Below are 14530 nucleotides of genomic sequence, written 5' to 3'. Positions count from 1 at the left end.
GAAAGCAGGTGCATTCGCCAAAATACACGAGCAAGCAATGATCACCTTCATATGGAGGAATATCGTATTCCACTTCGGCCTCCCCAAAGAAATAAGTTGTGACAACGGTCCCCAATTCACTAGAAAACGGATCGTCGAGTTCTTCGAGAAATGGCACATCAAAAGAATACTCTCCATGCCATATCATCCCGTGGGCAATGGACAATCGGAGTCCTCCAACAAGTTAATATTGAACATCATGAAGAAGAAGCTCGAGAACGCTAAGGGACTATGGTTGGAGTTGCTGCCGAAAGTGCTATGGGCATACCGCACAATGCCAAAAGCGTGCACACGAGAAACACCATACTCGCTAGTCTATGGGACTGATGCAATAATACTGGTTGAGGTCGGAGAACCAGGTTTGAGGTACTCACACGAGAGCGGGCTGACTAACGACGAGAGAATGAGGCAAGACCTCGATGTTGTCAAAGAACAAAGAGACATGGCTTACATAAGGATGGTCGCTCAGAAACAACAGGCAGAGCGATACTACAACAAAAAAGCCAAGATCAGACAGCTCAAAGTTGGGGACTACGTACTCAAAGCCAAAACACAGGCGAGCAAGGACACACGGGAAGGAAAGCTAGGGACTAATTGAGACAGCCCATACAAAATTACGGCGGAGGCAAGCAAAGGGTCGTTCCAACTAGAAATGATGGAAGTTAAACTACTGCCGAACAATTGGAACATCACCCACCTCAAGTACTTTAACTTCTAAGGAAAAATGTTCTCCAAGCCGTACTCTTTTTCCCTCACCTGAGTTTTATCCGAATTAGGTTTTCTAGTAAGGTTTTTAATGAGGCAACGAGAAGGATATTTCGAAGTTAAGCATGAGAAGGTGAGATTACCAGTTGGGAAAGTTGATTGCTCGGACCCTAAATACTTATTCAGGTCAAACAATAAATGGACTAGATAGATTAGGACTGGAATACCAGCCCGAAAAATGTTTAAAATTCAATGTAAATATGCAAGAAAAGGATACAAACACACGATCTTCGCCTATGTCTCCACCAAGTTTTAACTCTAAACCAACCAATATACTCACATTCGACCTCGTTCAAATTAATTAAAAGTCAACATTCGACCTCGCTCGAATCGACTCACAGTCGACCTCGTACAAATTATATAAGAGTCAACATTCGACCTCTCTCAAATCGACTCACAGTCGACCTCATTGGAATTAATTAAGAGTCAATATTCAACCTCGCTCGAATCGACTCACGTTCGAATTAACTAAGAGTAACATTCGAACTTGCTCAAATTAACTCACATTCGACCTCGCTCGAATTAACTAAGACACTCACATTCGACCAAGTTCGAATTAACTAAGAGTACTTTCGACCTCGCTCGAATTCAACTTACATTCATCCTAACTCGAACTTGATTCACAGAATAACCTCGTTCGAGTTAATTATGGCAATGTTCGACTTCACGCGAAGCAATCAAAGACACTCGATCATGTTCGAGCTAACGCCTACCAATATAATTCTTTTAATCAAGGCAACAAATTGAGGAGAATACCATGGAAAAAATAAGAGATTCGAAAATAAACAGCAAAAGTAGCATTCCAAAAGGTATCTTACAAGGGCCGAATAGATGCCCACAGAAATAAAAAAAATAAAAGATTACAAAAAATACTTCTCAGCAGCATCACCCTCACCATCGTCCTTGCCATCGGAGTATTCGTCATCTTACCAGGCACCTAGCTCAAGCCCGTCCAAGTCATATTCACCATCACCAGCCCCCGCCGTAGAAGGATCGTAATGACAACTGACCCGAGCTACGTGCGCCTTAGAACAAGCATCCTCAAACTCTGTCTCAGAAACCCTCTATGCCGTCATCAAGCCCCTAAATTTGTCTAGTTCAGCCTAGACATGAATCAACTTCTCATACAAATCCTGTGGAACATCGGGATAAGTGGAAGCACAGGATGAAGATGGTTGAGCCAGTAGTTGCGCCTTTTCAGCCTCAAGAACGGTGATCTGAGTGCGACCGTCTTCGTATCATTCGCCCGCTCAGATCTAAGGACACGTATAAAATACTCTAATGTCGCCACCTTCGCCAAAGCTGCCGTCCTAGCCTCCTCGGCCCTCTCCGACTCTGCCACTTTTTCAACCAACTATCGTTGGCTCTGACCGAGCTCTGCTCAAGCTCGGCCCGCAGGGATGCTACCTGAGCTTGAAGGTTGACACACTCAGCCGCGACCCCCTACTCACCTTGAGCTCGTCCTCTTTGTCTGTATGCACTCCCTCGAGCTCGCTACATCCACCGATGACTCTCACGAGCTCATCGTCCTTCTACTTTAACTCGTCCCTGAGAGATTGGAATTTACCATTTGTGCCGAGTCGGCAGCACAACTCTCGATGCTTGGCACTATACGTTTTATACTTAGAGTCCATCTTTTTGAAAAGAGCCCTCTTTTTCTCTTCTCAGCGGGCGTACTCAATCTCCAAAATGAGGGTCTTATGAACATGCAGAAAGCATAAAGTAGTCGGCAAAAACGTACAATGAAAAGGAAAGAAGCAAATGGTACGAAAACTTGAAAAGTCAAAAACTTACCCTCAAAGCCATTCCAGATATGCCTAACGACAAATCGGCATCCTTAAACGTCTGTAAGGTCCTACTCTCGGTGCTAGTGCAAAGAGGAACCAAAGACGGAACGACTCTCTCTATGATCGTTAACAAGTTGCAGTTTAAGGGAATGATGATATTACGAGTAGATCCCTCCATTCTCACCTCTACCCGAGTAAACCCTTCATCGAACATCCATACCTCTTCGGGTCGATGTCAGAACCGGACTCGTCACCATCTATGGCCATATTTTCCCCCCTCTCTTCGACAGACAAAGATACGTCGTTCCGCTCTAACGTCGATGGATCACTCCTAGGAATGACCTCTGCTACCTCTGATCGCCTTTCTCCTTCCACGACGACCTCTAGCAAGGAAGCAATCTCCACATCTGAAGGGGGCACAGTCTCTGCGTCTAAAGCTACGCCGCCCTCGGGTGCGGCCATGGCCTGCTCGGGATCGCCCCCCTGTTGGCTCTTCGTTCTCTATTGCCTCACCGCAAACTTCCACTCTCTGCCTTTTAGCGGAACCGCTTCCTCCTCGCCCGACGATGACTCATCCACTAAAAGCAAAATTAGAGAATTCGGAGTCTTCGTTGATGGGGCAGCTACCCGATGGCCCGACCTATTTGGGATCGGGTCCGAGAAGAAGTAGTAATCTGTACGGACTAGCCTGCAGTCGCAAGCGAACAGAGACCCGATTTTGGTACCCGACTGATGACAAGCGAGAGTAGGACCCTTCACTCTCCTCGGAGCCCTCCAACCTAACAACAAAGAAACACTACATGAAGTGAAAAAAAGGCGGTATGAAGGTCGAAGTAACTAAAGATCGAAACTTAATAGTTGATGAAAGTTTACGTCCAAACTCTTTGTTGAACGATGACCACTCGTGGATCCCCACCGTGTGGAATAAGAATTGAGTCACCCGGCCGCAAATATTAGCGACCAACATAGGAGTCTCCTTCTCGGTTGCACAAAAAGGAAGAAGAATGATTAAATCCCCGAAGAGAGAACATGTTATCAGTTAGCAAAAACTCTCACGGGCGAAGTTCCACTCCTCAAGGAACCCACTGGGGTTCGCTACCACGTGCTTGGTTTTGATATAGAAGAAGTTGAACCAAAATCGACGATTTGTCTTATCATCAATTTTCACCACCAGTCCCTTGGTCCCATGGTGGCGGTGGTGTATCATCATACCCCTGTGAAAGCTTGGCGCGAAACGGTGCAGCAGATGGCAGATGGAAATCCCATAGTTGGCCAGTTCCGCGTACTTTGTCAACATAAGAAAGAGTTAGTAAATATAGGGGGAGAGCTGGGCCGGACAGATGCCGTAGTAGTGGTAGAATTCCTCCGCCAACGGGGGAAGAGGCAGAGAATAGCCCACTTGGAACGGGTACGCACAAAATGCGCAATACCCAGGACGATAAATTTGGACCACGTCGTTCACAGCTGGGACCAGATCGACGTGAGCAAGGATGTTGTACTTGGCCCTAAGCTCGGCAAGATGGGCTGATCCCATCTCGGATTTCACAGGCTCATGCTCATCCGCAGGTGACTTCGAGAAGTCCGACCTGGAGCCTGAATTACAAGGAATGATTTCTTCCACAGTAGGGAAGCTTTCATCCTCTACAACAATGGCTTCCCCTTCATCATTAGATGGCATGGACACTGACAATGGAACCGGGTCAGAGTTCCCCTCATTGTTAGAAGATGCACTAGCCATCCTTTGTTTTACGTATGCAAAGGAATTGAAAAAGAAGAAGTGATAATGGTGGAAGTTACTGAAAGTAGGAACACAGAAAGAAGAAGAAGAGAAGAAAAGATGCAGGTTTAAAAGATTAGAAAACGTAAAGGTTCATTCAAAGGGTTTCCCCCCTTTATTTATAGAAAACAACGGTGCTCGGATCGACACGATTAACCGTCAAATACACAAGGATCGAAACGACATGGACACGAGGAATGATGCAAAGTATCGGGAAGCTGCGTAATTATGATACATGAGGTTGTGACGTCACTCTAAACCAATGTCATTAGGCGTGGCTCTCAAAATGCTACGCCACTATCTCAGCCGTGATTCTCACTACTTGGCCTCTCCATCCGAAATTCCCAAACTGTGATTAATGAAGTCCGGTCATTGAGGTCGACCAAAAAATGACCTCGATAAGTGGAGGAACTAACTGTAGGGGTCAAAATCCGACTGAGGAAATTCAGCACGAGGAGGTGATTATCGTGAGATACTATTATGGGTAGTTTGGCCGAGGTCGATCAGTGGTCAACAGAACAGGACGCTGAGCGGCTCATCAGGACCGAGGTCGAGGAGCATGGATAGAAGTAACGATTAATATAGCTTTGGAACTTTCAAAGGAAATATTCTATTAAATATTCCTTCTGTTGTACCTTTTAGGGTTCTTTGAGAATATCCCATATAAATAGTAGGAGAGATAAGGCAAAAGGCATGTAATATTCCATATGATAAGAAAACTTTTGAAAAGTGAGCTCTCTAGATAAATACAAAGAACTACTTTCTGAGAGAGATGCGATCTCTTGATATTAGCTATTGTCATTTCCACCAGATCCAAGAACGTGTCTCATATTCTCTTATATTCTTGTCATTCATCATTGTTAGAGGAAGGAATCATTCACCTCATTCAATATTGGGTGAATCTTCTCCCTTATTTACATTTAGTGTTATTTATTGTTATTTATTACTTATCATTACTCTCATCCCATTAATAACCGTAACATTTATTGTATATTGCATTGAATCCACTTCGGCACGGTCCCACGTTATCCACATAATCTGATTTTAGATCTATGGTCATTATCTTTAACTAGGATTAACCCCTTATCCATTTATTTAATTAGTTTAACCAAAGATTCATATTTTTTTTGTCAAACAAATACCAACAACAAACAATGAGTTCAGTGTAATCCCACAAGGATGATACACGGGACAAATTTTGACTTTGCACACATAAGCTAAACATATGTAAAGTATCAAAATTGCCCTTACCACTATTGGTGGTGAGAGTTTCATATCTTGTTATTTTCTCTCTCCTAGTAAATACATTTTTATATCATCAAGTTATGCTATTAAGAGTAAAATAGTGGATGCTATTATTAAATTATTTTCAAATAGATAAATATGTCTTTCTTTTTTAGACGAATAGAAAGTATGTGTCCAATAAAATAGGACAAAGGGAATACATAATAATTCGGACCCCAAGTAATAAGTCAGTTGAACTCACAGAACCCCCATGATCCACCTCTAAGGATATGTCGGGCAACAAATGTAGACCTTGATATAAGATTGGATTTAAATTAGTTGGGGCAGAGTGGTACTGCCACTTCCATATATACAAGTACATAATTTAAGCTTAAGATGAATGATATGACCAAACTCGTAGCCCAAATATTTCACCTACTCTAGCTTTGAATGAATTTGATTTGCAATGACTACCAATAGGGCAGACTGACAGTTGAACTACATTGAAGAGTAGACATGAAAATGGTTGGAAGAGAGATTTGTTGAAGTTCCATTTACTCCGTTAGTTCAGTTTTAAATATAAAAGGCTTCATTTACTTCATCCAGAATCAAGATATTTTAGCCACTCCTATGACAAAAATATAACACACGTAGGGGACCCTTCTATATAGGATAGGCTGGCCATGGCTATAACTTAGGACCAAAATTATTTTCCAGGTTTTCTGATTCAAAGATGTTGAGGAAATGGAAAAAAAACGGGAGCTCATATGAGGTCTCCTCCCTCACAAAAAGAAAAGCACGATTCGAAATATGAAGGTTAATCATCCAATTTTCATGCATCTAAAATGCGTAATATTAATCATTCCATTATTCACACAAACCCTTTGCTAACTTATCTATTCTATTGCTTGAGGAATAGTTTCGCCTTCAATCCTACATCTGACAATGAAGTCGAGTTACGTAAGGACTTTATTATTATATTGAGAAAGCATGAGTGGCAGTGGGGTTGTTGAAGAGGACTACAATTTTGTAGATAGTGCTTTGTCATATGAAGAAAAAGCCAAAGCATGAGTCTTACTTTTGGTTAACTAAATCCTTCCACTTCAACCACTAATTTCTACCGCAAATGATAATTGGGAAACTTTAGCCTTTTTGTAGAACAATAAACTAATGAACCCCAATCAATGTTTGCTTCAAGAGTAAGGTAACCTTATGAGTTAGACAAGTCTTCTATAAAAGGAGAACACAAGTTTAAGAAACAGTCCCTAAAATATCCTTAGTTCCACTAATTAAGACAGTCTACCAGTTCCAAGCTCTGATAAGGTAAAATCCTCAACCCCTCTTTTTTCTTTTACCTTTATTATTGACAAAATTAGAAGGAAGTAAAGTTGTTATCATGTGACCAGGAGGTCACGGGTTCGAGCCGTGAAAACAGCCTCTTGCAGAAATACAGGGTAAGACTGCGTACAATAGACCCATGTGGTCTGGCCCTTCCCCGGACCCCGCACACAACGAGGAGCTTAGTGCACCGGGCTGTCCTTATTCTTGACAAAATCATTTTATCTTGTTCACAATTTTAATTTGGTTAAAAGTTTCTTGACATACTTTTGTTGATTATTGAAAGGATATAACTATGGCTACTAATGGACCAAGTTGGGCAGATCAATGGGGTGCAGGAGGAATAGGTGCTATGGATGAAGATGACAGTTATTATAAGAGCAACAAAGAAAATGGAAATAACAAGAAAGCCAGTGCAGGAATTGGCAAAGTGAAAGCAGTAGCAATTGCAGGTGCACAGAAAGTGAAAAATGGCCCTTCTATGGTCATCAAATGGGTTAGGAGCAAATCACAAAAGAAAAACTCCTCCATTTCATGAATAGAGATAGAGATTATCTCATCTTTATCTGGCCTTCTGTAATAACATTCAAGATTTCAGATCAAATGAGTCAAATTAGAGGCCTTAAATAAACTTATGGATTGTTATGCTTCATTTATACCAGGACTTGCTTGGAACCTAAAGAGGACAGTTTTTATATTGCTTCCTTGCCAGCTTCTTCAAGAAAGAAATTCCAACTTCTCTAAAACAAAATCATCTTAAAAAAAGAATATTCCTATAGTAATAATTAAAGACTTGGGAACAAAAACTTGAAAGTTACTGTCCCAATCAAGGGAGTGGTTACGTTTAGTGGTGCCTCCGGGCTACAACAACAGCAACATACCCAGTGAAATCCCACACGTGAGGTCTGAGGATGGTAGTGTGTACGCAGACCTAACCCTTGTCTTATGAATATAGTAAATGGTACCTCGGAGCTGTCCAGCAAAAAGCTACAGCCCCAATATAATATATCCAACATTCACATGGTGAAAGAATATAGCAATCGAAAAGCTATAACTCAACTACTCCTGTATGAAGGACAACTATGTTAATCATAATCAAGTCTATCTTGTCAAACATTTAGAGTAACTTACATGATTGAACAGAAACAGATGAACTGTATATCAGCTCATGATGTTTAATTACTAGCAATAATTGATATTTAACCAAAAGGTCGAGGAGAGGTATTACCACTCTTTAAACTAGTACGTACTAGTATAGATTTTTCTTTCAAATCAATAGCATGTACTATGAATTACTGAAGATTTAAACCCTACCACAACATTCACAACCTTTGCTACAAGACGACAGATCACACACTCCCGAACAAATTTATTGTATTCCCTTTTTTTCCTTCATATAACACGTTTTGAACCAAAAGAAATTTATAAGAAAAAGGGGCTATTGGATAAGAGAGCAAGAGTCATCTGTACATGGTAAGGTTAACCAGAAGAGGACCATAAGCTCTTCAGTCAAATTTGATCTATAGATTAACGAAAATGAACGACAACAGCCAGCAACCAAGATAAGATCAAAGAAATAGCAGATTTACAATGGAGATAGTAACTTTGCGATATTAATTTCCAAGCTCAAGGAACCCAAAAGTATTTTCGCCACTGTATGTCATGTAGAGAAATCCATCCTCATCCTTATTTTCCTCATATATTGCAGACAACAGAGCAGCTGCAACGAAAGAAGATGCAATTATACAACTATCAGAATAAGTAAAAGACCTACATAATCTCTCTTCTTACCCGTGGGAGGCAAAGTGTTGTTGACAAAGACAAATATGGCCTTCTCAGCACTGAGCTTGATCCTCTTCCGAACCACATAAACAAACTGGCCGACAGTCAAATCAGCTGGAACAAGGTATCTGCATCACAAGGTAAGACAAATGAGCATTAACAGGGCGGCCAACCCAGTCCAACTTCGGACAATCAGACATAGGAACCGTAAGTGACAATAACATTGGATATAAATGCTGCCAACATTTGACGGCTAATGAACACTTAGCATGTTTAGTTGCAGAGGAGAAACATCCTAGTGATCACAGGTCCATTCCTCCCAATTCACTAAATTAAACTCAGCTTATGAGCTATTTCCACACGCAATCCCATTCTCCATGGAAAGATCATGGACTCAAGTATTTGATCATTTACGTCACGAGAACCTCAGGGAAGACAACAGCTTTTTTGAAATTCAAATTTAACAGAAAAAGCAAAGGGTATTCCATCAACCTTCCTGCCCGATTCTCCTATAGGGCTATTGGGCTATTGATATGGATTTTTTGTTCTAAAAAGTGATACGAAAAATGAAAATTAACATCCTTAAAAGCTTGCACATAAAATATAACCACCCCCAACTTCCCATGAAAATATCCTTATCTCAAACTAATAGGAACAAACACCTCATATAACTAGCTATGCTAAAACCAAACATTTGATCCATAAAACAGGGTAAGATGCACAAAGTCATTCTTGTACCCATAAGTCAACAATAACCACCAAAGAGAAGAACACAATTTGCCGGACTACCAGTAGGAGAAGCCAAAACACAATCCATGTAATTGAATTTGTAAATTTAATTACCTTCGGGTAGAAGCTCATAAACTAAGAGCTTGATTCTGAAAATTTAACGTCCAAAACATCTAGGAAAAGAAGGAAAGTAGAAACTTACTTCTTCTTATCAATGTCAGGGATATCACTCCTCTCTGCCTTCTCAACAATCACCTGAATAAGGAAATATGAATGTCAGAGAGAAGCAAACAAGAGTACTAAGTATTGAATTAAAGCCAAGATGCTCTTCAGATAATAAACATCATACCGGAATTCGATCGGGATACTTCTCTCGGATGCGAGAAGATTCTGCCTGCCTCCTCTCTATAAACAAAACCACATTGTGCATTAATCAGAATTTACACCTGAAAGTACTAGCTTTCTTGTCTGATGTTTTCAAGCAAAAATAGGATGTGCTCAGGAGAATCTAGAAAAGCTTATGCAGTCTCTGTTCCATAAGCTAACCACCAGTTCATAAATTTGTTAGCAATTCCAAACAGTACATAAAATTTTAAGACGAAAAGGTCAAAATAACCACCATAGTCCACTATGTCCTTCTTTTCTATAAACATATGTGCCCACACATGCGGAAGGGAAAAAAGAAACTAAAAGCCAATCATGCAAGCTATGACATGACACATGACTCTTACATGCTTTACAAGAAGGTTTTTCAATAAACATTCTCAACATAAAATTTGGAAGCATTGATGATAGGCTATAATTACGTATTTTAGTCGATTATTACACTTTAATTTACTGCACTTTAGTTGAGTTTGCGCTTTAATCGCTAGTGTTTTGCACTAATTGTGTGTTTTATGCCTTGTAGGTGTGATTCAGAGCTATATAGATGTTATGGAATGAATTTAAGTGGTTTGGATCTTTGAAGTCTGAGTAAGAGCTCAAGGAATTAAGCCGGGATCGCGTTCGGGGATCAACGGATGATAAAACAACAAAACGAAAACTCGAAGAGGCATATTGCGCACTGTATAGTAAAATAGATATAACGTTTTGCTCAGAACTCCATTTGGGCCCCATAATATATGGTTGGAAAGATAACTCAAAGGGCAACAACTTTTATGTTTTACGTTTTTCCATATTCCAAACGGAACAGGGTGAAAAACCACGGTTACGGTAGGACCGCGGCAGAAGGCAGTCGCGGACAAATGAAGAACCTGAGAGGGTGTTTGGCCGCGGTTCCGGCGTAACCGCGGTGGAACCGCGGCAGGATGCGTAAATTTCAGGGACCAAAGTGCAAAACATGGGATTTTAAGCCCTAAACCCTATATTAAACCAAGGAAGCCGGCCAAGAAAAGAAATTGGACATATTTTTGACATAGGTTTGACCTAAGGAGGCAGAGACACAATAGGAGCAAGGCTTGGGAATTCTTCTACAAGTTTTTTCTTTCCTCTTCCTATTTTTCATTGTTGGTTATGACTTTTAGTATTGTAGTTTTACATACTATTATGAATAGCTAATTTGTTATCTAGAGTTTTGATAGAACCTTTTGTAGGATAAATTCTTGTTATGTTTTTATATAATTGAGTCGTAGTATAATCTCTATTTGTTCAACTACGTTCTTATTGTAGTTAATTGAAGAGCTCTCAATTAGCTGTGCCTATTTAGTATGCATAACTCGGGAGAGAGTGCATATTTAGGTAATTGTTGAACAACACCACTCCCAGAGTATATGAGGGATCAATAACCGAGGGTTTAAAGGCGGGATTAGGGATAACGAAGCCTTGGGTGCGATCTGAAGTGAGCTGTATCAAAAGCCAGCTAGCGTAGCTCGGGAGAGTGCGTCTAGTAAATTGTCGTGATTACTCGGGAGAGATTTACGGTAATAAGAGTGCTCATGATCGGTAGAGAATACTTAGGCGAAATTATAGAAGACATAGCGGGAAGGATTCCGACAATTGGGGAAATCATAACTCTAGACCTCCTTAATCGTGTCTCTAACTCTTAGTATCTTTAGTTGTTAATTTATTATTTTAATTTGTTAATCAATTAGTTGAACACAAGAATCTAAATATCTATAAGTTAGGAACTGTTCAAGTTGTCTTCTTGGTGATAGTGAACAGCTGTAGCTAAGCCTTAGTTCTCTGTGGGATTCGACTCCGGACTTGTAAACCGGATTATATTTGCAACGACCGCATTGTCCTTTTTATAAGGCATAGTTGGGCGTGATCAAGCATCTTGATTACTATTACTAGAGGTGTTAAATGGGCGGGTTGGGCTGATTTTGGGGCGGGTCAAAATAGGTTGAGTTAATAAATGGGCGGGTCAAATGATCCGCACAAAAGTTATTTGGGCTAAGATGGACTGGATCAAGATGGGTTAAGATGGGCCAAAATTCGGGTACTAACCCAACCCGCCCAACTCTTATCAAACTTTAATTAATGTATGTTGTTTTCTTATGAATAGTTTAATTATCAAGTAAGACTTTTTTTCTTTTGTTATGGTAGATGGGTTGGGTCAAGATGGACTGAGTTCAACAAATGGGCGGGTCAATGATTGGCCCAACCTTGGGTTAGTTGAGCGGGTCAAAATGGATTTGGGCTCAAATTGCCACCCCTAATAGATATAAAACACTCCGAATATGATTTTTCAGCTCAAAATAGTCAAAAGAGATATCCAGCTAAACTTAGAAGAATAAAACCAGAACACATACTAGCAGAAAAGCAAGTGTGCCTTAATTATGAGATTCTTTTATTAAAATAAGGTAGTAATAATTTTAGAAAACTCGAAATATATACAGCCCCAAACACCAGACAGTATAAAATGTCAACAAAGGGAGATAAAGCTCTCATCACAACGAAAGCTACGCCAATTGAATCCCCGCGTTGAAAATTTATAGTACTATTTAAATAGGGAAAAAGCTAATTTTCTTTTTATTATATATAAGTTGTTGAATCCCCTTGACATACGGAAAAGTTCTAGTAAAGTGGCAAAGCCGTTCAAATATTGCTTTAGGTCATAGGTCTAAATCATAGGTGTGATATTTTTTTAACAACTTGTATAAATTTCTGGCTCCGCCACTGACTCTCATATGGATGAAAACATTCAGGTCTCATTGTTTTTTCACCAGATATTGAATATTTTTCAGTAGACAAACCTCAAACTGGAAAACCAAAAGAACTTAATAGCATCAAACACTAAGGACACAAGAGGGTAAAGGCACACCAATCACCACAAATCTTTCCCCGTACCCCAGAACTGATCAATATGAAGTTTTTCAGCATAATTGAAACAACAAATACATGTATTATGATTACCTAAGAAAGTTCAAGAAAGACATAAACAAGTCAAAGATACATACACACATGGTGTGTTTGGTATAACGAAAAATGTTTTCCGTGGAAAATATTTTCTTGGAAAACAAGTAGTAATCTTATTCATTTTCCGGTGTTTGGTACGCAAATTAAGGAAAATGACTTCTCAAGATTATTCATAAATAATTTAGATATAATAAACATGAATCCATAAACTTTCAAACCAACAACCTTCTGAACCCACAAATTTCATAAACTTTCCAACCGCTAAACTTTCAAAACTGCGGAATTTCGAACCCGTAAACTTCCAAACACATAAACCTCCGAACTCATAATTTTGGAACTTGTAAAAGTTTGAGCCTTTAAACCGATAAATAATAAAATTAAAAGTGAAAAATATATTTAAAATTTTTTTTTTTGGAGGGAGGGGGGGGTGAGGGGCGGTGCTGGGGGGCAGCAAAACAAAAAACAAAAAAAAAACAGAAATTTAAATTACAAAAAAAAGTCAATTTTTTTTTTGTGCAGGGGGAGGGGCAGGGGGTGTGGGCGGGGCTGGGGGGACAGCAAAACAAAAAAAAAATAGAAATTTAAATTACAAAAAAAAAAGTAACTTCTTTTTTTGTGCGGGGAAGGTGGGGGATTGGGGTGGGTAATGGATGGTGCAGAAAAATTAAAAACAGAAATTTGAAATTGTAAAAAAAAAAAATTAAGGTAAAAAAAAGATTTGCAGAGAGGGAATGGAGGAGTAGTAGGGTGGGTGATAACGGAAAAACTAAAATTTGAAAAAAAAAACCTTTTTTTTTTTTGGAGAGGGGTGGGGTGGGTTAGTGAGGGTAGGGTGGGTTGGCTAAGTTGAAAAGGAATTTTGGAAAATGTTTTTGTTTTTCTTTTCTTGATAAGGAAAATATTTTCCGGCTCGGCGTACCAAACACAACCACAATCAAACAACTTATAGCATACAATAAAAAGTTCTATTAGAAATAAAATTACCCATGGCGTGTTCAAGCTTGAAAGAACTCTTGGCCATGATAAGACTCAAACTTTGGTATCTACCTGCAAATTCCGACAGCTAAAACACATCAGAATCACACCCAAAAAAAAAAACTAAAACACGCACCACGAAAATACACAGAATTCACGCAAGAGGGTATCTTTAACACTTACCAAAACAGAAGAAAATCGAAGAATTGAAGAGGGGTTGTGATCAATTTGGCTGTTTTTACAAAAAGAAAAAGGGTGCGCCTTTGAAAGAACAAGAAATAATGACTTTGAACAAATTCTCGCTATTTAAATGGAAAAATAAAAAGGGTTTTTTCTGCTACACGGAATCAATCGGAGAAAGTTTTGATTCACAAGGAAACTACAAGTATTTGTTTAGTTTCGTACTCTGTTCGGTGAGAATTTGTCGGAGGCAATAATTCCTTAATACGACATCGTAAAAGAGTGTTTAAAGATTAAACGACTCCGTTTGGGATTCACTGGCTATTGGGTGAGGATTTAGTTTGCTCATCTAAGGGGGGGTACCAAACTTATTTGATTTAGAATTCCCTCGTACAAAGTCCAAGTAAAGAATATTTAAACTATATATTTAAATAAGTTTCTTCGTAAATTAGAAAAGATTAATTTTGATTTTAAGAAGCAAATTATGGAAAGGACAACGGGATAATCTTTTGGGAGAATTTCACATAAGAATAATTAGGCTCCTCATTTTTTAATTTTATAGTCCATATTTCAATTT

General features: G+C 39.4%; 2 protein-coding genes and 1 long non-coding RNA gene across 4 annotated transcripts; 2 read left to right on the top strand and 1 right to left on the bottom strand.

Moving 5' to 3' along the window:
• The first annotated feature begins 238 nt into the window (after positions 1–238).
• On the top strand, positions 239–637 carry LOC142178514 (uncharacterized). Its single transcript, XM_075248222.1, has one exon. The coding sequence runs from the start codon at positions 239–241 to the stop codon at positions 635–637; it is 399 nt and encodes a 132-aa protein (XP_075104323.1).
• A 6071-nt stretch (positions 638–6708) lies between these two features.
• LOC107825809 (uncharacterized) lies at positions 6709–7627 on the top strand. The gene is made up of 2 exons (XR_001657158.2): positions 6709–6915; positions 7217–7627. It is a non-coding gene; the product is annotated as an uncharacterized LOC107825809 (long non-coding RNA).
• A 724-nt stretch (positions 7628–8351) lies between these two features.
• On the bottom strand, positions 8352–14232 carry LOC107825808 (autophagy-related protein 8C). Of its 2 annotated transcripts, none has more exons than XM_075250367.1 (6): positions 13957–14232; positions 13783–13861; positions 9791–9846; positions 9644–9696; positions 8722–8840; positions 8352–8650 (listed from the first exon to the last, which is right to left on the bottom strand). In XM_075250367.1, exons 2-6 carry the CDS (start codon positions 13817–13819, stop codon positions 8544–8546), a joined length of 372 nt encoding a protein of 123 aa, XP_075106468.1. In that variant the 5' UTR covers positions 13820–13861; positions 13957–14232; the 3' UTR covers positions 8352–8543. The 2 variants fall into 2 exon arrangements, with proteins under 2 accessions (XP_075106468.1, XP_075106469.1); XM_075250368.1 differs by having other exon boundaries at positions 13783–13845; positions 13957–14231.
• Positions 14233–14530: the final 298 nt, after the last annotated feature.

Source organism: Nicotiana tabacum, chromosome 3 (assembly GCF_000715075.1).
Source record: "Nicotiana tabacum cultivar K326 chromosome 3, ASM71507v2, whole genome shotgun sequence".
NCBI classification, from domain to species: Eukaryota; Viridiplantae; Streptophyta; class Magnoliopsida; order Solanales; family Solanaceae; genus Nicotiana; species Nicotiana tabacum.
This window is presented reverse-complemented; position numbering and strand designations above follow the sequence as displayed.

Bases quoted from the DNA above. Each gene is read 5' to 3' on its own strand.
- LOC142178514 (XM_075248222.1), top strand. From the start codon at position 239: ATGAAGAAGAAGCTCGAGAACGCTAAGGGACTATGGTTGGAGTTGCTG.
- LOC107825808 (XM_075250367.1), bottom strand. From the start codon at position 13,819: ATGGCCAAGAGTTCTTTCAAGCTTGAACACGCCATGG. The intron at 9,697-9,790 runs GTATGATGTTTA...TTCCTTATTCAG, and splicing joins AGTATCCCGATCGAATTCCG to GTGATTGTTGAGAAGGCAGA. The intron at 8,841-9,643 runs GTAAGTTTCTAC...CTTGTGATGCAG, and splicing joins CCTGACATTGATAAGAAGAA to ATACCTTGTTCCAGCTGATT.